At 43.0% G+C, this 24,320-nt stretch overlaps 1 protein-coding gene across 3 annotated transcripts in view; it reads right to left on the bottom strand.

Annotated features, from left to right (window-relative positions):
* The window catches only part of RERE (arginine-glutamic acid dipeptide (RE) repeats), a 461,041-nt gene that overhangs the window by 58,656 nt on the left and 378,065 nt on the right, over window positions 1-24,320 (bottom strand). Inside the window, exons 1-2 of one of the 3 annotated variants that reach the window (XM_012662584.1) lie at window positions 11,147-11,265; window positions 9,837-9,917 (exon numbers count right to left, since the gene is read on the bottom strand). Coding sequence is in view for 1 of the 3 variants with exons in the window: in XM_012662585.1 (XP_012518039.1) it covers window positions 9,837-9,917 (81 nt within the window). In the remaining 2 variants the exon portion in view is untranslated. Of the gene's footprint in view, window positions 1-9,836; window positions 9,918-10,683; window positions 10,883-11,146; window positions 11,266-24,320 lie in introns of those variants that run through there. The other 2 variants (XM_012662583.1, XM_012662585.1) reach the window with 2 other exon arrangements.

Here is a 24,320-nt window from a genome sequence, read left to right as displayed (position 1 = left end):
AATGTCTACAGTTTGCACCCAGTTTACTGGCTCTCTCTCTATTTTACTTTGTGAAACCAGCCATGTACATAGGTTCACTGGGCCTATTTCCTTTAGAATTTAATTATTCTCCCTATTGCTCCACAAATTCCAGATTCTCTCTTCAAAACTAAAACGCCTCTCTCGACAAGTTAAGGCCACAAACCTCTGACCTGATTCAATGTAGATCATTAGCACATTTCCAAAACAGAGCATCCGTGGGAAGGAGAACCAAGCTTTGATCTTAGGAGGTATGTGCCTAAGTCAGTAATCACCGAATCCCAAAAGTGCTGGATAGATGCTGCTCCAGCCCTTCAAAATAATTAAACACACGAAACTAAACTAAAAACAAAAACAAACTAAAAAACTAAACAAAAAAACAAAAACAAAAAAACACCAACTCCTGCACATAGGAACAAGGAGACAAAGGCAGCAGCTGAAAACACATAACCAAAGCATCACTGAAGAAAATCTTTATCTTACTACCATGCAGAACATAATCAGTGGTGTTTCACTCATACAGCAAAGACACAGGATAAAAATTCCAGAGACAGTTTTCAAGATAATAAAATGGCATATGATGGTGACTCACTAACAGACTAAAAGAAAAAAAATTCATAAACAGTCATAGGAAGCTGACAAAGCTGCAGAGATCTGGCAACACTGAACCTCCTCCACCTCCCTTGGCTCTCGCCTCCAGCACACACACGTACGTGCGTGTGTATGCGTGCTCATGCACACTCTTTAGTGACTGTTTTGAAGCCAAGCTGCAATTGGCTAATGACTTGCTCTACTGCTTAAGACAATATTTTATTCTTGACTGGCTCAATAAACCTGCTGAGAAAAATAAACAATGGTTTCAAACTTATAAATAATCTAGAACACAGAACCGCTGTGCAAACAGCAGAGTTGATTTACTGCCCATGATAAACAGAACAGGAAGGCCCAGTGTGACACAGTGAACCCCAAGTCCTAGTCGTACTATCTAGGGGCACTAGAGTTAACAAGGATTTTCAGTCTATTACGCAAAGTCTAAGGCCTAGGCTATCCAGATTTTAACAAGTCTTAAAAACAGCATCAAAGCAAGATCCTATAAACCAACACGAAGAGTAAAAGATAAGAAAAACATTTTTTTAAAACAAGAGTTTTCATCTTTTAGGACCAATAATTATACATCTATGGTGACACTGTATTTCTAACCCATTATTCACACATTTGTGAACATATACACACATTTCATTTTTAGCAAATATTAAGTAAGAGCCTGTTACAGGGCACTAAAGATGACATAAAGAGGTATTAAAATGAGGTTGTAGAAGGCCATACATTCTATATGAATACATATACGCACACATGTAAATATATCTGCAGAATAGAAATGCATGGAAGAAAAGAGGAAGCAGAGTCAAAAGTCCAAGACTGAAGTAAAGTAAATATTAATTTTTAAAGGAAAGAACAAAATACAATTCTGCTAAGAGAGATGAGCTGTACCAGTACCCAGCTTGCAGAGGAGACAATGCATGTGGCTCTCACAGCTGTGCAGCTCTAGCAAGACCTCTATAATGAGGTAACTCAGGCACCTTCCAGAGAAGAACCCAAGCCAAGCTGGCCCCTTCACTAGACTGTGAGCTCCATGAAGGTAAGTACCTTCTCACTCACCTCAGATATCCCATACTAGACAGCAGAGGACTTGGGTTATCAAACTTTCCCAAAACAGCTCCCCCAAAACTACCAACTTTGCCAAATTGATGATTTAGACATTTCAATGGCTAAATCCCAGGAACTATGATGCCACAATGGAAAGAATTCAGAAGAAAGATTTAAGACAAAGAATCATATTTCCAGAGTGGGGGAGAAAAATAACAAAGGCCATTAATATTGAAACTTAATCGAAAAATTAAACACCTCAAAAAAAAAAAAAAAAAACTTAGCCTAATGGAATTCTGGTGTCCCAAGGGTTTCTCCAGCTTGCTTTTACTATTTACGTAACACAACTAATGGTTTTCAAATTACACATAACAGAAAAAAAAAATTCATTGTGGGGGAGGGTCGGCAGGAAGAGGAATGTATTTGCCATGGTGAGTAGTCATGAACAAGGCTGAGGTTAGGCTGGGTGTGGTGGCTCAATCCTGTAATCTTAGCACTCTGGGAGGCTGAGGTGGAAGGATCACTTGAGGTCAGGAGTTTGAGACCCCATCTCTACAAAAAATAGAAAAATTAGCCAGGCGTGGTGGCTCGCACCTGTAGTCCCAGCTGCTCAGGGAGACTGAGGCAGAAGGATCACCTGAGCCCAGGAGTTTGAGGGTGCAGTGAGCTATGATGACACCACTGCACTGTAGCCAGGGTGACACGGGCAAAACTCTGTATCCAAAAAAACAAAAAAAAGAGGTTAATGTTTTGCCTTACTTTTCAAAATATTATTATTAATTTTTATTCTATTTTTCCTAAGTATTACCCAAGGATGTAACTTCAAATAAAATTAAAATGAACCAAATATTGAAGGATTATCATTTCAGATGCATTTTTAAACTTATTTTTTAATGTTAGTTTTCTAACAGACTAGATGTAATTTTAAAACATCAGAAAATCAGGTTTTCAAAGTCAAGATGGGTTCACAGATCTTACAAGGCCAAAAAAAAATCTATCTATAACATAAAATACAAGCTCCAAGTGGATAAACTCACTGAACATAACCACAGTGATCATAACTTACAGGTCTTTCTAGAGACCAATTCAAACTTTCCATTTGTTTTACCAGCTAATAAAATGGTCGAGTCTATTTAGGCTTAAAAGTCATAAATGTCTTCATCTAAAAGTCATCCAGGTAACCAAGGTGCAGCCAAATCATAAGAAATATGGGTTGGCAAATACCAACAGCAAATAAATAACTAATCCTTGTAGGCAGCATTTTGTTCAGTAACACTTTAAAAGTCGAAGGTATTCTTCATTTGAGTATAGTTTCCATAAGTAATACATTTCATATAATTAAAGCACCCTCATTGCACTCCCACTAGTTCTCTCGTATGTAGAAGAAGGCCAAGGAAAGGCCTAAGATGTTTATACTAAGAAAAGCAATTATCCAATGCCTTTGGTTTAAAAATCACCTAAATTTTTAACACCTCCTTTTCTTTCCAACATTAGCACCAAAAGTTTCTTACACGCAAATTACTTAACTGCTTCACTTACACAAAGGAATCAGCCAATCTCTCCTAGATTACCCTAGTTAAAACTGGACTACTGCCCAGTCACATATCCATACAGTTTAGATTGTCAGAATTAATAGATTCAAGCCTCTTCTCCATTTTAATGGGAACAAACCCTCAGCACAGGAATAGCTATAGAATCACAGTACTAGCTGCCAAAATGCAGTGCCTGTTTCTACTGGCAATCGCTTTTGCCTCAAATGGAAAATTCCAACTGTTTATGTCTATGCAAGGACAAATTATTAAGAAAAACACTATGGCACATAAATCTACCCTTTTACCCATTTTGCCAGCGCCTCAAAGTACTTTTATTTCTTTTTCATATACAAGGGATGCCAGTAAAAGCAAGCAACATCTGAAAACACTATGGTGTTAGAGCATATGTAAACTTCATATTGATAAGGGAAGACCATTCATGCAAATAAAAAGGTTTGTTAGAAATGTAAATCAGGTTTAGCACAGCCTAATTCACATACTATGACTGCATGCCACAAGGTAAAGACAAGGACAAGAGTTTTCATATAAAATAAGATGGGAGTTACGATTATGTTTCTGGGAAAAAAGGGGAGTGGGTAACAGGAAGAGAAACTATATTAAGAAATTCTATTACTGACAATGCAAATAAGCCCAGATACTTTTCTATATGTTTGAATTACTTTGTAATAATCTGAAAAACAAAATCAACCTTAATAGTGAAACAACTTACACCTTTAACAGAATAAAAACACTATTATTTTAAGAATGAATGAATCCTGTAGATTTAGGATTTTGCAAGTCTGCATTTCTGTAAACAGCAGTGCTTCCTAAACTTTACTGTGTATTTGAATCACCTGGGAGCTTGTTAAAATGCAGATTCTGGTTCAAGAAACATGGACAGGGTCCTGAGAGTCTGCAATTTTAACAAGATCCCAGGTGATGGTGATAATGCTGGCCTGAGGCACACACTGTGAGAAGTGAGGCTATACATACATACAGTATTTGTAGCAGAGGGACAGGTTTAAACCCAGAGATCTTCTAAAAGTACTGGTGGGTGGCTATGACGCATTTGCATGTTCTCAGTAGTATCAACTATTCAGGAAGTCCATACTTTATTATGTAACATTAGATTAAGCATTAATGAGGCTAGGAAAATTATTTATCTAAGGTTATAATCTGAAGTTAAATAAACTTCATGCTGGAAGCCCACATTGAATGCTAGAGTCATTTTTTAACCTCTTCATATTAACAGAATCTTGACTACTCAGTTCTTAAAGCCCTTCTCAGTAGTATTTATTCTTTGCTGGGGGAATATGCTCTATGCAAATGATATTTTGCCTGAAGAAAAGAACAGTTAATATCCAGTAGTTACGTACATATTTAATAGAATTCATTCCCAGAAACGTGGCTGAGAAAGGTGGTTGATTTTCATGTTATTTCTCTAACTAAAAATTTACATCTCCAACACTTTTCATCCCATCATTCAAAGTTAAAAAAAACATCAAAACTGGCTGCCCTTTCACTGGGCTCTTGGTCCCATTCAAATAAGCAGTGACACATTTTCAATAGAGAATATCAACATAAAAGGCAGGCGTCCATTCCCGTAAGTCACCTTTCAACTCTCCAGCTTCTTTCTTCCTTTAAGACTGAATCATTGTAAGAGCTTCCTCTGTGGTCCCATCTCGTACACCCTCCCATAGTACAGCTAGGATGCTCTCACTTCTCTTCTTAAAGCCTTCAGTGGATTCTGTCTCCCCACTTACCCAAACGCACATCTGAATTCAAGGTCCCCCAAACTCTAACTCCAAGCTATAATTTGGGCCTAAATCCTACTGCATCAGGTTATGCAACCTCCTCTGCAACCATGCTCATGTACTTGCTGGGCACGTTTTACAATTTCCTGTCTCTGTGCCTTTGCTCATATTTCCTACAGCTGGAAAGTCACTTTTCCTCCACTCTCCCAATCACGGCCTATCAAAAAGGAATTCTTCCTTCAAAGCCCATTTCAAATACCACCCCCTTTGGTTAGCGTTCCTGGAGACCCCAGACTTTGTGCTCACTTTGTGGGGCCACCAGGGCCCTTAGCATATACTACCAAGCATGGCAGGCATGTAAATGTAACGCCAGCTCCCTGGAGTGCAGGGGTGGCACCTTGCTTCTTTTCACAGACATCTTACCCATTACAGCACTCAGTGGGTACCCAGACCTTTAAAAAATTGAACTATACGGAGTATTTAGTTCAGAAAATGGGAAGTAAGTGAAAATGAGTTTTCAGTATAGTAAATATTAACGCACCACCAACTGGGCTTACAAATAACATGGACTTAATCTCTATTGGGCTAGGTACTAAAATCAAAAGATAAGAAAGACAGCCAAAGTTCGCCTTTTCACCTTCCATCTCCCTCCAGAGTCTAACACCTTGCAGGTACCCCCCCGCCCCACCAAGTTGGGGCAGATCAAACTATGTTCTTACTAACCTTAGTTGCATCTGAGACAAGAACAGCAATGCCAGGTCACTGAGGAAGTGCTCCCTGTCTACAATTTGACACTAGCCAAATTTGTCTGAGTAAGAGGAGCCACTATAAACAAAAGCCAGGATTCAAGAGACAACCATCCAGGTGCCAGACATGAAAAGTCTTCAGTTCAAATTTCACGACATGTTCTCAGAGTGAAAGAAGATACATGTCACTGCCACCTGAGTAACTGTCTTATGATTTTGAAGAGCACTGCAATATAAAAATCACAAAAAATCATTTTTGGACCATCCATGATTTTGTATTATTCATAATAGGGGCTCCCCTCCAGGTAATTAATATTCTCTACTAGGCCTCCTGTTTTTTCAGGCATTATCTTAATATCAAAGGTCATGCAACATATCTACCCAGCAATGAAGTAGCAGCGCTCAAAGCAAAATCAAAAGGCCTGGTTCCCTATTGTCCTCCCAGAAGCTCAGCGACAGGACATTCTGCGATTTATACACATGTACTAACGCCTAAGACTCTGATGTGGTTTAGGACAAATAGTGGCTTGAGAGAGATGAGGTATATAGCCAAGAAGAATCTGAGATGCTCTGTCAAGATTTGTTACTGAAGTTTACCTACTAATTATACACTTGATAAGCATGTTGAGGGGAGATAAATGGTTATAGAGAAAAAGAGAATGGGGAGAGGGATAATGAACTACAGGATATTTGCCCAACCACGATACCAAAAAATCTGACTTGCAGTTTTTCTCTTGGGTGCCATGAGGTTAACACGTAATACCCATTCAACTAAACCTCTATAAATAGTTGGTTTTCCGCAATCACAGCCACTATTCCCACTTCAGTGGGCAGCAGTGTTCAGAGAAAAGCTGGATTTAGCTCCTGTGTAATAAACACCAGAAACCAAAAGACCTGGGAAAGCTGTTTATGTCTGTGCCCACCAGGAACCTTCTCTGACATAAATGCGCCAGATGACTGGTAAGAGCCTAAGGATCCTCAACAAAGATTCCGGAGTGAGTTCTTTAAACTAGGTACTACCCTCCACTCCTTCCTGGTTTTTCAATTAATAGAGTTTTTGTCAAGACTAATGAAAAACAGGTAACTTCTTTTTACACAGGCTCAATATGTTAATAAATGGAAAGTAATTCTGTACTTTTCACAGCATTTAGCTACTTTACGTAGTATTTGGAGTTGATAAGAACAATCATTTTTCAGGGTTTTCATGTACTCTTTATAGACATTATCTCACTTAAATCTCAAAACAATTCTAAGGGGTAGGAATTAGAATTAGGACCTCGTTTTATAAACACAGAAATTAAAGGACACAGGGGTGAATAATCTGCCTAAGGCCTTATAGCAAGTAAGTGGCAGAGGGGGCAAGAACCTTCACTTACTTCACTCTCAGGCACAGCAACTGCTAAATATATGTCCACATTTTATAAAGATTGTAGCACCTATAAAATTCTCATGCAAAGAAACACCATTTTGGAGAAAAGAATTCTCAGTACTTGTCAGGATTTGACCTGAACTTTGCAATGAACAGCTCGAAGCAGACAGCACAGTCCAAAGAGATCATGGAGTACTATAGTTACTGGTAAGGCCGAGAATAGAAAGCAGGTCTGCTGACCCTCGTTCCTACGCCCAATCAGGCGTGTTCTTTTGGATGCTGACACCCTTCTGATGTTTCAAGTCACTTGAGAATGGCAAAAAAATGAGTTAGTAATTCTGGTGGGTAGAAGAGAATATGAAAAGTATCTAGATTAGAAGGATTTACTATAAAAAGTGGCATGACTATAAGAATTCTACCTAGGAAGTTTTGAAGCAAGAACATTGGTACCTATAAATTTTCTCATCTTCTGCAGCAAAAAGTGAAAAATAACCTTTGCCCTTCCCTCCCTGTGGGTTGTAAATGATTAGCTTGGCTACGTTGATAACTAAAGAAAATACGAGATGAGTGCCTCTCCCAGCTCGTTACAATACTTACACATCTGCCCTACTCCCAAACTCCTCCAATGCAACGGAAAAAGACAGCAGGACACTATGAATGTTTAGCCAATGTCAGCCACAATAAATCCTCCACTACTGCAAGTGACTCTCCCTTTAGTTCCAATGATGGTGCCCGGAAAGAAAGGCTGGAAATAGGAAGACTGCTGGGTGCCAGAGAAGGGAGGAGAGGAGCCACAGGGCTGGGAAATGGCGACAGCAGAGTAGTGATGGAGAAAGGTCTTAGGAAAGAGACACCTGGAAAATACAACCAGGTAACTAGCTCAAAGGGTGGGTGTACTAAGAACGTCTCTATGTTAGAGAAAAGGCCATTTACTCAGTCAGAATGCTCAATAAGAAGGGACACTCAAGAGCAAGAAGAAAAACAGATTCGAAGAGTCTTCCCCAGGTTAATGGTTACTCACATCTGTTTCCACTAAGGAGATAAAACACTAGATAAAATTATCTGGCATTTCCAAATGCTAGGCAGTAGGTTTTTTCTTTAATGTTTAATCTTGCTATTGTAAGTTTGTTTTTTAAACAGAAAGATAATTGTCATGAGATTTCTTGCATCAAATTTTTCAAGGTTTGCAACTTTTAGCAGAGCACAGAGGTAGATAAAATTTGAGATATTACAATCTGGCCAATCATACCTTCAGGACAAATCTACTCACTGATCTCTCTCTTATTCATGCAGCCAAACCAAATTTCTACATTTGGGTAAAGGCATTTTAATCTTTAAAAGTATGTATCAAACTTAAAATAACTGAAATCCTCAGAAAACTTAAAAAGTATTTATTTGTTCCACATTAAATATCTCTTTCCAACCTGTTCTGGAAAGAGCAAGAAGTTGATTACATAGATTGGCTCCATAATACATTTTAGTTTAGTATTTATAAACAGTTTTCTCTCTTTATCATTCTCAGTATGTCCTATCTTAGCATATTAGATGCATAATATTAAAAGTTTAATCTACTTATCACTGATTGATACAACTTAGCAACTTCTACAAGACTATGTTTAAAATCCCACAACCCTTCTTTCCCACTGCAAGTTATCACTATCCTTAAGGTGCTATATAGTAAGTGTCCAGAAAAATAGTTCATTTTTAAAGACAGAAGTAAATAAGAGGAAATCAGTAAACAATACCCAATCAGAAAACAAAACAAAAAACCAAAAATTATCCCACCCACTTTTATAATGGATATTTTTCATCCATCTCCCACCCCCACTCCTTAAAAAAGCAGCTTAATGTCCAGGCAGATTAAACACAGATCACTCCCCTCCAAAGTCCTGAAGAGCACGTTGGTCACTGGGCCCTGCTTCTGCCTCAGACACTGTGAAATGGCTGGGCCCACTCCATCTCCCGGTCCCCCATTCCTTGGCCTAGCCAGAGGAGACTTTCTCCCCTACCCTGCTCAGTACCACTTGTGGGAGGGTCAGGAGGGCAGACAATTATAGGTAAATGAGAGTGCATCCCTTCCCAGCACTCTCTTCATATAATTTCACTCCAAAGTTTCCTCAGCAAACCCTCCTACAAGTTTAACAAGAGTATTTATCGCATCTGACCCCAAGCTTTGTGAAATATCAAAGGAATTTTTAAAAAACTGTATTTAAGCAATTTATAAGAACTTTTGTGTATCTGTCCAGCAAAAAGTGCAAACTTTTAGGGCTGGAACATTAAAGGAATTAAAATTACTCTTCCAAACGTAAGAACATTAAATAAAGAAAAAAAAATCCCAACTGAATTCAAAGTAGAGTAAGCTATAAACCTATTAATTCTATCATCTGGTTTAGTTGATGACTTTTGCCAGTTACCAAATCCAAAGTAGTGATAAAGGACATTTTCTATTTCAGCCACTATATTTAAAATTAGACGTTAACTCTCCAGCAACCACACCCCCACCCCGTGATCCCTAAGACCTTTCTGTTCTTACAGTTACAACAGAGGTCCATGTTCTTCATGAGGATAAACATAATCTGTTATTTTACCATCTAAAATCATGAGTTAAAATTAAAAGTCAAGGAAGTAAAATGAAGAGAACTCTAGAACCCAGCCTGAGTCTGAGCACAGCACAGGGTTAAAGGAAACCATTTCATAAGATCAATGTGGAGAAGAAGCAGCAGGAGCGAAGAGGAAAAAATCAAGTTACATAAAGTCCAATTGTACTCACTGTTTCCTTATTGGGAAGCAGCTCCTTTCTAATTCTGAAGAAGTTCTTGCCGTACTGCCTGAGTCCCTTAACGAAGCGTTTCTGTGATAAAAAGAAACAACAAATGGGATGTAAAAACCAAAAACAAAACAGGATGTCAGCAAAGCAAAGATATCTACAATCAGCAGAATAACAACCACAAAGTCTCTGCTAAGGAATATTGACTAGGCTGGGAGAGTATTTCCACAGCATGGCTTGGACCCACTGGCCAGGGCAGGCCCCCAGCAGCCTTCATCAGAACCCCAACCTCACACACCAGACAGGGCAGCGCATTTAAGAGAACGGCATCCTGTGTTTGAAGCTAAGACGCAACCTGTCCCCTCAGCCACCAGACAGACACAGTGTGGTGAACGAAGGTATCAACAAATATGCTCCATGTTTTAACAAAAAAGCACAACTGCTTCCCACCTGAGAACCAAGCTTCCCAGAAGTGTCAAACAGAACAGGGAAACAGAATCAAACCCGGTGACTCTTCTCCAGAGGGCACCCTAGAGGGTTAAAAGGCCCCTTCCCTTAATCCAAGGAATTCACCAGGATGGCACGGGTATCTCGGAAGCCCACTGGGAGCCCGAGTCCCAGCCGGCCTGCCCCGCCATCTCCGTCGTTAAAAGCCACTCCAAGCCACCAAATAAAGAATCAGCACCCCTTCCTTTCTCCCAACAGCCCTTACCGCCGCCCCCCCCCTCCATTTTCGGAGCAGCCTCAGACTCGTCCCCAAGCCCAGCCCGGAGACTTTCACTTTGTCCCATTCCTCCCACGTAGCCCTTCCCCGCCCGGTAGGAGCAGCTCCTGACTCCCCGGCCCCCACCTCGCAGCTCCAAGCCCGGTCTGCGCGGCCGACCCTGGCAGCCACAGGTAAGCACGGTCCGGGGCGAGCGGCGAGAGGCCGCCGCCTGTCACTCGGCTCCCGCTCCACAAAGCGCAGGGCGGAGGCGGCCACGGGCGGCTCAGCGTGTGACCGCGGCGGGGCCGCGCGGCGCGGGGCGCGAGGGGCGCGGGGCTGAGGCCGCCGCCGCCGCCGCCGCCGCCAGGGGAGGAGGCAGGAGCGCGGCGCGCAGAGCCCGGCGCGGCCGCGGGCGGCTGCAAAAGGCGGCCTGGATCGCCGCGCCGCCCTCCTGCCCGCCAGGCCCCGAGCTCCGGCCCCAGCCCCGCCCCCGGCCCGACCCCTGCCCGGCAGTGAGAGCCTGCGGGCCCGTTGCGCTGGTATCTCAGTGTCCTCCTTCCAAACAAGCGTACGTCAGGGCGGTAAGGCGCAGAAACTTCCTCCCTACCGCGGCGAGCGGGGAGAGGGCGCCCGCGGGGTTGGGGCCCTTCCCAGGCTCCTCCGTCTCCAGCCCACGCTCCGGGTAGACAGGGTCGGCAGCGCCTGGGCCACACGTCCACTGCCCCCGCCCCGGCGCCTCAGCTGCGAAATGCGGGGCAGGCCCGGACGACCCCTGTGGTCCCTTCCGGCCGCGATTGTGGGCGGCCGCTCCCGCCCGGCGCAGGCATTAGCCTGCACTTTGCAGGGCGCCGTTTCGTTTCACAACTAAATCACAGCGGAAGCTTCCCAGCCAATAAATCACCTGCCCACCAGGAAGAGGGTCCTCCCACTCCCAGTGTTTGAGACCGGCCAGGCAAATTCAGTGAAGGGCCAGACTTGGCCTGCAAGTCCGATCTGCAATCTCCTACTCCAGTCCTGGAGGCTTTGCGTTTTTGTATTTTACCCTTGCTAAGATGTGACTCATCACTGTCAGTTTTCTATATAATTCATATAGTTTGAAGGAAAAATCTGTTGAGGCACAAGAAAGAAGCTCTCCTCTAGTCTGAAGAAGAGTGACCTCTGTTACTTGATAAAAGTCTAGTTCACATGATCAACAGGCATCCTGGGCTGTGTACACACAGCACATACGCACACAGCACATCCACGGGAGAGATGGCCCTGCCCTCAAGGAGCTCCCGCCTGGCCAGGGAGGCACTCAGGTAAACAGATCAATCTCTGGGCCTACAAGAAAAGCAGCAGAGGAACAAAGGGTGGTGGGTGGAGCTAGGAGGAGGAAGCAACTTACTCTGCTTAGTTAGTGATGTCTTAGAGGAAGTGACAAGGAAGAGCATGAGCCTGCCAGGTGGGCTCTAGCAGGGCTTCAAGACAAGAAGTCAGCCAAGAAAGGCATACAGAACATTCTGGGAACTGCAAGGAGGACAGGGTGTGCAGAATGGAGCGCCAGCAGATAAGACTGAAGAGGTAGGCAAGGCTCAGGTTGCAGGGAGCCTTTCGGGCCATGCTGAGGAGTTGCGATCCTAACTGTAGGCCAGGAGAGATGTTGAAGTATGAGCTTTCCATGAAAAGACTGGATGAGGACTGCTCCAGTGGCAGTGTGCCCTAAGCATAGATCAGGGACAGACCAGTTAAAGAGGCTGGTCACATAGCCCAGGTGAGAGACGAGGAGGACCTGAACTACAGGCACACTCACCCCCAATCATCAGACTTTTGCTTCTTAATCCATTCTTTAAGCATTTAGGTATTTACTGAGCACCTAGCACTTGCAAGTAGTTTTTTTAAAAATGATAAAGGTAGCCATAGACCTTTATTAAGCTGTGATTCATTTTTAGCAGGTAAGGTAAGTATGTGAGAAGTCATTACAGAACACTCTGAGACATTATCCAGCCACACATAGAACAGTCAGGTACAGCCCATCAGTGCAGCAAAGGAAGAAGGCTAGACTGGAGTGGCCTGGGGCAGTCCAGAATGCCTTCACCAGGCAGTGAGACCTGGCTGGACCATGAAGGATGGATGCTGACGCAGGGGTTTGGAGGACCCTCCCTGAAAGACAGAGATAGAGAATGGGAGGTGGGTTTTGGGAGACAGAGTCTACTTGCAGTTGAGGTGAGTGATCCGGACTCAGTCAGACCATGGGACACCAGGACCACGTAATTGAACATGGGCTTGATGCCAAGTGATGCACAACAGGTTTGCGAGAAGTGGCCCACACAGTGAAGGCAGCATGTGAGAAAGGCTGCTTCTGGAACATGGAGTAATCGAAGTTGCACAAGCAAATTGAGATCCTATTTCTTCCATTTATTATTATGATGTAATCCTTTGAACATAATCCATTCAACTAATAGTCACTAAGTACCTACTATACACTGGGAGCCTTGTATATATTAATTCAAACTCCCTGCAACCTAAGAAGGAAGTACTCTTATTATCCCCATTTTACAGAAAAGGAAGCTGAGGCCGGAATGCAAACTAAGCCCCCAAAATCCATACACTTTACTGCCACACTCTCTGTAAAATGCAGAGAAGAGTCTACAGTGGTCACTATTTGCTGACATGGTACCATTATCTGAAACTCTACACTTTCTTCTTAGACCCAACATCAAATCACCAAGCCCTTTGTATTCTTCCCAAAAAAGGTCTCTCACTGCCCTCCTTTCCTGCCCACTCTAGTGCTAGTCCCAGGCCAGGCCTTTATCCCTCTTTCCTAATAACTAGCCTGTTAACCCATCTCCCCCATCAAGCAATTTACAAGCACCTGCCAAGGAATTTTTCAAAACTAGAGACTTCATCGTGAGTCCCACACCATCTTGCCCGCATCCCCTCCCTAAGAATAGCACTGTGGCCTCTGCAGGACGGTGCTTACACCCCTTAGTCCTGAATTCAAGGCCCTCCAAGATCCTACCCCTGTCTACCTTTCCAACTGGACATCCAGTAATGCCAACTGGCCCACACTGGGACCTTTTTATGAACTCCAGAGTCTGGGTAAGACATTCCAGGTTCACCTCAAATCCCTTCCACTCCAAAATGAAACTTCCCTGACCATTCCCTCTCTTTGTTTATTTATTTGTATAAGGCCTCATTTACCCACAAAGTCCACACACTCTGAAAAGACAGGAATCATATCTTCTACCACTTTGCCTCCATACAGCACTAGGCGGTTGGTTCTCACCAAGTTTTTAATGTACAAGTGAAACCAACCATGGGATGATATGGGCCAGGGCTAGGGCAGCCATCATGGAAGTGAACTGTTAAAATTCAAAGGGTCCATTTTGAACTCTGACAAGAGTTGACCTCTTGACCCCAAGACACCAAACTCTCCTTGTGTTCTTCATGCCGTTTAGCCTAATTCTCCACACCACCTCCAAATGCTGGAGTCTCCCCAAAGCTTTGTTCTAGGCTTTCTGTTCTCCATACTTCCTCCCAATATGATCTCCATTGATCCCTTGGCTCTAAATAGCCACCACAATTCTCACCAGTATATCTAAGGCTAAATCTATGGTTCAAGTCCACTGGGAACACTCACTGGTATGTCTCACAGGCATCTCAAACTAATTACTTCCAGAAATACGAATTTGATGTCTGGTGTAAACACAGAACTACCATAGCTGTCAGTGTATATCAATGACAATGCTATCAAGCACAAAGCACCCATGGCCCCATTTAAAAAAAAAAGGAAGTAAAAGCTTCATGTGGCCTATACTGTTACTTCTCTATGGAAAGCCACAAGGCCTCAAAACCAGCAAAACATCTGCTTCTCAGAGACCAGCCTCTACCTTGTGGTTTACCAGAAATGTAGAGTAGCCTTGAAAATCGAAACAAAGACAACCACTCATCACTGTCAATGGCTGGACTATGTCAGTAAGTGAAATAGTTTAGTGAGGCAGTAGCCTCCTTTCCCTCTATGAATTCATCTCTCTTCAAATGAAGACCTTTAAAATTCTTAAAACTTAAATAATTAACACTATCAATTTATAAATAAACAGGTACTATAAGCATCTAAATAAAAGTTGATGGACACAGTCTGTTTCTTAACAGTCTTCTCTAGTAGTTGAGCTGAAATTCAGCATTTTCACTGATGAAATCCAAGGCCTCATGAATGATGTCTATCCTTGTTAGCTTTTCTGTCCCTCACAGTATACAGATATCAGAATACCAGGATGCCAACGGTAGAGGAGGAAAAAGAATGTGTTCATTTAAAAGGCAGTCAGGGCCGGGCATGGGCATGGTGTCTCACACCTGTAATCCCAGCACTTTGAGAGGCCAAGGAGGAAGGATCACTTGAGGCCAGGAGTTCAACACCAGCCTGAGCAAAAAGCAAGACCCTCTCTCTACAAAAAAACAGAAAAATTAGCCAGGCATGGTGGCACACACGTGTAGCCTCAGCCACTCAGGAGGCTGAGGCAGGAGGATCGCTTGATCCTGGGAGTTTGAGGTTGCACTGAGCTATGATCATGCCACTGCACTCTAGCTAGGGCAACAGAGCAAGACCCTGTTTCAATATATATATATAAATATATATATATAAGGCAGTGAGTAGCTCTGGTTCAGCCACTGCTTCCAGGGCAGAGCACCGGTGTGCAGCCTGCCCACTCTAAGATGCACAAGCAGAGGGTCTTAGGATGTTGGCACTCCTTTCTCTGGTGCTGTTCTTGCCCAACCAACCTGTGTGCTCCTTGGGAACATAAAACAAGTCCTTTTCTGTTTCTGTGTCCTCATAGCCAGGTGAGACCCAAATATATATATATATATATATATATATATGTTTATGGTAAGGAGACTGTTCTTTGCTTTGTGTTACTACTGAGCTTGCAGTTGTGCTCCAATTTTTAGACAAATTGCTATAGTTTTCCACTACTGAGTTGAAACTTCATATCACCATCAAGTTACCTACCCGCAGACTCATAGTAGAGAAAATTTAACTTCTGGCTTTAAAAAGGGGAGTTACGTGAACCCAGCATTACTAAATTGATATTATTAAACTTGAGTTTTTATTTTATTTATTTATTTATTTATTTATTTTGAGACAGAGTCTCACTGTGTTGCCCTGGCTAGAGTGCCATGGCGTCATCCTAGCTCACAGCAACCTCAAACTCCTGGGCTCAAGCGATCCTCCTGCCCCAGCCTCCCGAGTAGCTGGGACTACAGGCATGCGCCACCATGCCCGGCTAATTTTTTTTTTTTATATATATATTTTTAGTTGTCCAATTAATTTCTTTCTATTTTTAGTAGAGACGGGGTCTCGCTCTTGCTCAGGCTGGTTTCGAACTCCTGAGCTCAAACAATCCGCTCGCCTCGGCCTCCCAGAGAGCTAGGATTACAGGCTTGAGCCACTGTGCCTGGCCTAAACTTGAGTTTTAATAGGATCCGGAAAGCTCTATTTCTCATTTGTGGTAGAGTAGAATGGAAAGAACACACAGTTCAAACTCCAAAGTCCTGGGATCTAGTCTGCTTCTCTGTTCCATAAAGAAAATTTCGACATGGCTGTTTAGACACAACCACTTTTGAAACAGGAGATACTTAATAGGATTAAAAATAATCAGGTGAAAATGCAATAACATTATCTCTTAACTATTAATGTGTTCAAAGTTCCTCATGCTACTGCTAAGCCTGACCTCAGCTGGAGCCCCCAGCCCTGTGCCTGTGGGTGAGGAACGCCTCCCTGGTCTGCCCAGAGACCGACTCTCCTCTCCACACTCAGGGCAAGTAGCTTCATCATTAATCCTACTGATCAGTACAAATTGCATACATTTTCATATGCATCATGATATGAAAGAGGTAGGCAAGCACCACCCTATGCAACAATAAACATGGCTAACACTGAGCGCTACAATATGCCAGGCACTATCTTAAAGGCTCTACATGCACTGACTTGTTTAATCATCACAACAACCTTATGAGGCAGAGATTACTACTATTTCCATTTTACAGATGGGAAAACTAACCGTATGTCACCAAATCCTTGACACGCGGGGAGGGTCAAGGGCAACAAGTGTGAACAACCGGAGAGCCTCGGGACTGCGGTGGGGCCTGGGAATGGAGCCAAGGGTGCAGATTAGGAATGTGATGCAGTGGCTGTTGCCTGTGTTTGTATTTCAAGATACTGTTTCTCCCAAAACCTAACAGTGGATAGACAGTCCCAAGCCCACAGTAAATCCTTTACAGGGTACAGTGTGCTGTGTACCTTGTCCACATGTGGACTCCCACCATGGCTCATCGTGGCATCACCTCAGGTGCTAGATGTGATCCCTGTCTGCAGCAGGGAAGAGAGCAGAAGAGAAGGGCTAAGCTACAAAAACAACTCAAAGATACCTCTGCATTAACCCCTGGCTGAGAGCTTTCAAAATTAACTCTCTCTGGTGAATTTTAACTAGTGTATCACAGTCAGAAACTCGCTATGACTTCTGAAAAGCAACGTCTACTCAGTCCTCTTACATAACTGTTTGGAAAACACTGTAGGTATTAAAATGATTCCCACTGTGAAAATGGCTCCTTCTGTTCTGCCCTGTTTTCTGCACAGTTTTATGTTAATAACTTATTGGTTCTCAGGGGACTGAAGAGCAGGCAGATCTGCAAGTAAGCAAACTATAGCTTCCCCTGATAGAGACACAGGCAGTGAGTAAAAGGAACAGATCTATGGCCCTGCCAAAGGCACAGAACAGTAGAAGAAAATTAAAGACGTGTCCTAAATGTGGTCCTATGTTAAGGAGGGGACAGAGTGAAAAAAGGGAACATGACACCACCAGGCAGAAGAAATAAAACTTTTTATACTACACGATGCCTTCTTGTTCACTAGCAGCTCTTACTGATAGACCACTGGATGAGACCTATTGCACTTCAACCATATAAGCCTGTTTCTTATAGATTCTTATCACCCCACATCTAAAACACATTTCCTTCTGAAGGTTCACTGTTGATACTGCTTTGAGATGTATCATCTGGTCTGGGTTTTGCATATTTAAACACATTAATGAAAGGGTGACCTAAGGTACTACTCTTTCAATAAATAGCACCAGAACCAATTTGCCTGGGAGGAGACCAGCAAGCCATGGTGATATTTCCAAAATTTCCAGCATATGCTGCTCCTGATTTCTGACTTCAATTTAAATACACTTTGCACTTACTATTGTTATTCCAGGACAGCTAGTTAATAGTTTAATTAAACTAGTTAGAGTTTAAAGACAGCAAATGGGGCCATTTAAAATGATGATTGTCAAATCTCTCTCGAGACCTGACACTTTGCCCTAGCTCAGGCTTGAACCTACTCTCTCCATTCAGAGTAATGTCCTCCAAAGTTTCAGGATGTCGCAATCTCAACATGGACACTGATGGGTCCACAGACCATATCCTCCTCAAAGCAGCCCAGTCATGAACCCAGAGAACGGACTGAAATATTTTAGTGTTTCCCAAGTTCCTCAGGCCCTCAGGCCTCCATGCAGAGTGGGAATGGTGGTGGCAGAAGCACACGTGTGCTAATTGTCACAATACACTCTCCAAGATAGTTGTCATGGGGCCCCTTCTACAGAGGAAGAAACAGAAGCTTAGGTACTCAAATACCCTGCCCCAACCCATATCTAAGCACAAGCAGGGCCAGGATTCAAGTCCGGTCCAGCAACAAAAGCCCTGCCAATGGTAACAGAGCTGTGCTTAGCATAGTGAGCGTGAAGTGCTAAGTGCTTCTGTGTAGTAACTCATGCCATGGAAGTTCACACGGGCCCCATGGGTGACCCAGGGCTCCATCAAGTAGGGCCCTCCAGGCATCCTGTTTTCTTCCAGATAACCACTGAGTTACAGGCCTGTTACCCTCACCTTACTATTGGCACAAGTAAGACTTCTTCCTGTGTCCACTTACTGCATGTGCCTTCAGACCTTCCAGCACAGTCCTCCACATCTTCCCCATCCCCTTTATCTAGAAAGCTTCACCTCAAATGCTGAATTTCTTATAAAGTAAATTCACCTGTAATCTCCATCAAGTACTAATCCTCTCATAAATGTCCTAGCCACCTCACAGCCTTAAGGGTCCAATGTCTGCCACTTTAGTCACTTAAAGGACTTTAGGCCCACCCTGGGCATACCCCAAAGATCCTGCCTCACCACTCCCCATCAGAATCCCTCACAGGATCAGTGTGCACTGAAGTTCCATCTCCAACTTCTCCACTAACCTTACATGCCTAACGCCTCCAATCTCCCCAGTTTCTCTCTTATCAAGATAACTTGCCCTCTCTTAGCTCCCTGTGGCCCTATTTCTGTGAGCTGTAGCAGAGTTCTCCTAAAAGAAATGCCTGGCTTGCTCTCTGTCCCTGTTCCCACTATTTTTCCCTCTGCTTTCATTAGTCACCAGTCTCTGGATTCATTCTTCATGGAGGTGCTCGTCTGGCGTGCTCCTTTCTGTTTTCCTGTGGACTCCGCCCACTGCTGGGCCACACTGCTCCACACCAGCGACTGCACTAATCCTCTCCACAGCCTCAGTGTCTCCCCACACCCCTACCCCCAAGTATCCCAATTCTGGACATCCTGTAGAATGTGTCCTCCTACTTGAAGATCTGCAATGATTTCTAGCAAGTCCAAACTATCGGTCTGCTAGGTGGCGGCCTCCACAGTTGGGCTCCCAATCGCTTACCATACCTTGCAGTGAAGCTCACTATTGCCATGTCCCCATTCTGATCCCATTCTCAGGGTTTCTGCCAATGCCTTTCCTTCTTATCCAGTCTAGTCCCATCTTTCCTTACATCAATTCAACTAATATTTATGGAGCACTAATTTTAGTGAATGAGGAACTGTATGAGAGCTGTTCCAGTTTAAATTCCACCTCTACCACAGAGTCCAAGGTGCTCTCTCTCCCTCTCTGGGCAGCAATCTGTGTTTACCACTAGAATTAATAAGTACTCTTGCCATTAAAATGTCTACAGATCACCCACCGAATCGTGGATTCCTTTCCAGCAAGAGCTGAGTATTCCATGTCTTTTTTACTCCTCAGAGTGCCTAGCAAATAATAGCCAAGCAACAGGATACCTGTTGGATAGATGACTGGATGTTGGCTTTGGTCCTAGAGTTTTCCCAAAAGCATGAATATATGTTTGGTGGGATGGAAACACAATTTCTAATAAACGTCAGATTTGTTTTCTTTTTCCCAGGAAGGGTGGAGAAGTAAATGAGATTTCAAAATAGGATTAATTGCTTGGAATCTAGGTGGAGACAACATTCTTTTATATCTACTCATATCAGAGAAAGTAAAGGGTGTTACACTGCTTTAAGTGTTATACATACTATAAAGGAAATTTTACATACACATACACACAAACTTAAACTATTAAAGCAAAAGCACATGTCAGAGATTGTATGCTGTATATCTATGTCAAAATTTTCCCACAAACAACCTGGCATGGCTCTGCCACTAAGTAACTACATCTCTTGTATTGGTCACTAGCCCTCCCTCAGAGCTTCTGGGTCCCTGGGTGTAAGATGGGTGTCTGGGCCTCTACCATCTTCAAAGCCTCATCTTCCATGCTTCTAGTTCTCAACAGTGTGCAGTGTGAGGCAGGGTAGCCTCACTCCTACATAGAGACAAGAGGATGATTGAACTCTTTCCAAAAACAGATTCTGTTATGCGTATTTGTCAACTGTCTTAGATACCTTTGATATTAAAGAAATTCTAGTTTTAGCAAAGAGGACCTCTTTCTCAGGCTAGGCCCAAAAGATTCTGCCGTACTTAGAAATCCAAGCTCCCTGACTAACAGTCCATCCATTGCTAAAGGAAGTCCTCCCTGCGGTCAATATGGCAACTGTTTAGCCATCACAGAAATATAATACCGAAGAGCTTGCTTTCCTGTTTCCTTTCCTCTTCTCTCTAATCTTCCAGAAGCCAGAGGGTATGAATGAGAACCGGGGAAGGGAAGTCTAATATGATCCTGCCTGATTCTTCTACCCTCCTCAATTCATGAGTATCATGACAATGGACAGCTCCTGGTTTAAATCACTGTTTTATTCTCCCCCTCCCCCAGTTAAGATTAGGTATAGAAACATAACACGAAGGGTGACGGAAGTGCCAGGTCCTTTAGTGTCTGAGGCCAGCAAGAGAGTCCAGCAGTCCCTTACTACCCTGGACTCCTCTGAAGATAGCCTAGAAATGTCTACAAAAGCTGGGCAGCTGCCAACCCTACACTCATTCCCTGCCACATCTATAGTATCAGTAGAACCAGAGAATGTTAGAGCTAGAAGGAAGCTTTAGATATCTAAGCTCGTCAAAATTCGCCTTTTACAGATGAGGACCATACATCTTTTAAATCAAATAAACACCCACGAAATCTTCACATTTATGACAAACTATATTTTCCAGATTCTATCCCACATGCTGCTTTTACAACACTCCCCCACTGACAGGAGGGTCTCTGCTTCCTCCTCTTGAGCCTGTGTAGACCTTTGTAACTGTCTTGACCAAGAGAACATGACAGAAGTCATACCAGGTGACTTCTGAGGCTACATCCTAAAAGCGACATAGCTTCTGCTTGGCTCTCCCTCTCTGGACATTTGTCGCTGGACACGGAGCTGCCAGATCAAACAGTCTGGCTACTCTGAAGGCACCGTGCTGGAGAGACCTCCAGCGATACAGATGCTTCACAAGCCCTTGCTGTTCCAGTCGGCAGCTGTGTGAGTCTTCCTGGCCCAGACTCGTGAGTGAAGAAGCCTCGAGATGACTCCAATTCCACCTGCCATCTGATGGCAACCTCATGAAAGCCCCCATTTCAGAACCTAAATTCTTATCCCACAGAAACTGAGAGAGATAATAAACAGCCATCAATTGTTTTAAGTTGGGGTAATTTTTATTATCAAGGTAACTTGTTATATTGCAATAGGAAATTAGTAATAAGTTTATTACTAAAACCACTATAAAGTTTAACCTCAGCTATTAATTTAAATGAATAAGCAACCTTCCAATTATACTTCTTCAGACAATGTGCATGCCCTGTCACTCTCTATAATCTTAATCTGCTTTAACACCTAGCTCTCGTCACCATACATGATATGATGACGTGACATGGTATGTCACTGAATGTGTGAGGGAAGGGGCTTTGTTTTGCTCACTATTTATCCCCAGCACTTAGAACAGCACCCAACAATATATGACAGGATATCGACAATCACAGGCTCAGTGAATACACGAATATATCTGGGGGTGGTCTGCCTCAGTCTCCCCACAAGGCCACCTGACTTCTCATCATTTGCTCTCTAGCTTGATTCAGCGTCTTTTGATATAGATTCACTATTGAGTTTCTAACTCTCTAATTACTACCAACAAAACCGTTAGATGTTCTCGTTCAAATCCACAGGAGGAACCAAGCTGTGCCCTCCATAACGCCAGCTCAGCACCCAGAGCAGAGCTGATGATTTCCTTTTTCAATATACCTGTGTGCTAAAAACCCTTCCCAGGAGGTCTCAAATATCAAATAAAAGTTACTCCATTTTTTATTCGAAGACCACATGCCCAGTGGGAAAATGACTTCACGTTGGATGGTTTAAGTCGCAACTGAGCCCACTGGCAAAGGCCATTGAGCCATCCTATATATCTCTGTCAGTGCCCCTGAGTTGAGATGATTACACTGAGTACACTGAAGTCCTTTCATTATTGCAGGCCTGACAAAAAGTACTGCCACCGGGTGAGCATCAGAAAGCATGCATCAGTGCACTTTCAAGTCAAATGAGAACTGGCTAGTTAAGCAGCAGCATTAACAGATGTAGAAATTCTGCCAGCTAAATACCTCTTGCCAATTATGGATGGCTACACAGCTACACCCAAATTAAAAATAGCCCAGCACTAATACCGGAACCCAAACAGTCACTGGAGGCTCCTTCTCTCCGTGCAATATCCCTCTACAGTCTCCACATAAATGCCCCTGTAAACTGACTAAAAAGTTTACCTTTCCTTGGCAAATCAGATCTCAGCTCAGGAGGAAAGACGAATAAGCTAAAGAAACAAACGTGGCTTGTCTATAAGTTACAAGGGAACAAAAAGGTAGAAATCTTTAGTGAGGAAGCCTTTTGTGAAAACTGTAATTAAAAGAATCTAGATCAGTGGCTGCCCAACAGAATGGGAGACAAATATGTGAGCTAAATACATAAGTTTTAATTTTCTAGTAGCCATATTGTTAAAACAGATAAAATTTATTTTAATATTTTATTTAACTCAACAGATCCAAAATAGTATCATTTCAACATGTAATCAATGTAAAAATTATTAATGGAATATTTTATGTTCTTTTTTGCGCTAGTCAGTCTTTGAAATTCAGTGTGCATTTTACACTCACCGCACATCTCTACTTGGACTAGCACATTTCAGGTGTTCAGCAGCCACATGTGGCCAGTGGCTACCACATTGGAAAGCACAGGTCTAGAATAATCCTGACTTCTTTTTTGTAAAACGTTACAACACACAAAGCATTGGTAGTTTTCCCATTAGGGAGGTAAAGTAATTATACTGTTAGAATTATGGACAATGATACCATATATTCCTAAGATAAATGAAGTCATATGGGCCTGTTTTTTTTTAAATTAAGTAAAAACTGTCTTTCAGGAGAACTCAACTAAATCCATAAATTGGGGGCAAACTGAGGCCCTGCACTTTGGCTGCTGCCACAGAAGGGGCTTCTGGACTTTGTTTCCCCTTCATGACAACATGACATGGGACTGGGCTCCTCATTTACTTCTGTTCAATTAAAGGATGATTTCAGAAAAGGGAAGAAAATCAATTATCCCTTTAGGAAATGCAGCCCAGGGTGGGGTTGGAGGGAGTATTTTAACGACAAAAGCCAAACCTCAGTCGTAAGGCAGGTAGATCCCCATCTAACCAGTGGTCACTGTTGTCTTTCTATTACAGGCACCTTGCTTGGTCTCACTGCTGACCCTACACAGGAAGGCTATCCCCATGCAGGATGGCTATCACGTTCAACAGAGTCCCTTGAGGGAGGGTCCCCAGATCAGGGGCTGGTAATGGGCTCCACCAGGAGGCTGCTCTGCTGGCTTTTGTTTGGAACAACAGTGCTCCTCTGACACCTCACTCTTGCTGAAAATATTGGTATTACAGGAGCATGAACACAGCTGTGTGTAAATTACACACACACAGATTAAATCTCTATATTTACAAGGAATACAAACATCCTAATAGCGCATTTACATACACAGTTGGATACATTGGGCTGCATGCTGAGTGAAGTCTGAGTTCCAAAGTATTTCCTTAAAATTTTACAAAAGCAAATGCTCAGGTTGCTGCTAAACCAGGCTGAGATTCATCTGCTCCCCAACCCCACGCAGAATTCCCCCGGAAATAGAGTCCTCTTCATTCTCATCTGTAATATTGGAGAAATTATTTGAGACTCTAAGAAGAAGAAACCTCAAAAAAGAGCTGTTACATATTTTCTAAGAAAAATAAATCAATATAGGGTAATTTTCACAGTTAAAAGGATGAATATGCATATAAAGAGAAAGGCCTACTGAAACACTATGAACTAAAATAAAATCTTAAGACTCCCCACCACCAGCTGACTGAATGGCACCCCCTCTTGGCCAAGAGGATACCCTAAAACTGTGTTGCTGGCCATGAGAAGGGAGGTCAAATCTGCCTCATCATGCCCCCTCCCTTCTTGCAGATATCCTTTATAAATCATTAACAGGCCTAAGGCTATGCAAGACAAACC

This window comes from Propithecus coquereli, unplaced genomic scaffold (assembly GCF_000956105.1).
Source record: "Propithecus coquereli isolate 6110/MARCELLA unplaced genomic scaffold, Pcoq_1.0 Scaffold77, whole genome shotgun sequence".
Lineage (NCBI taxonomy): Eukaryota > Metazoa > Chordata > Mammalia > Primates > Indriidae > Propithecus > Propithecus coquereli.
Note: the sequence above shows the minus strand (reverse complement) of the source record. Positions and strands in the feature narration are given on the sequence as shown.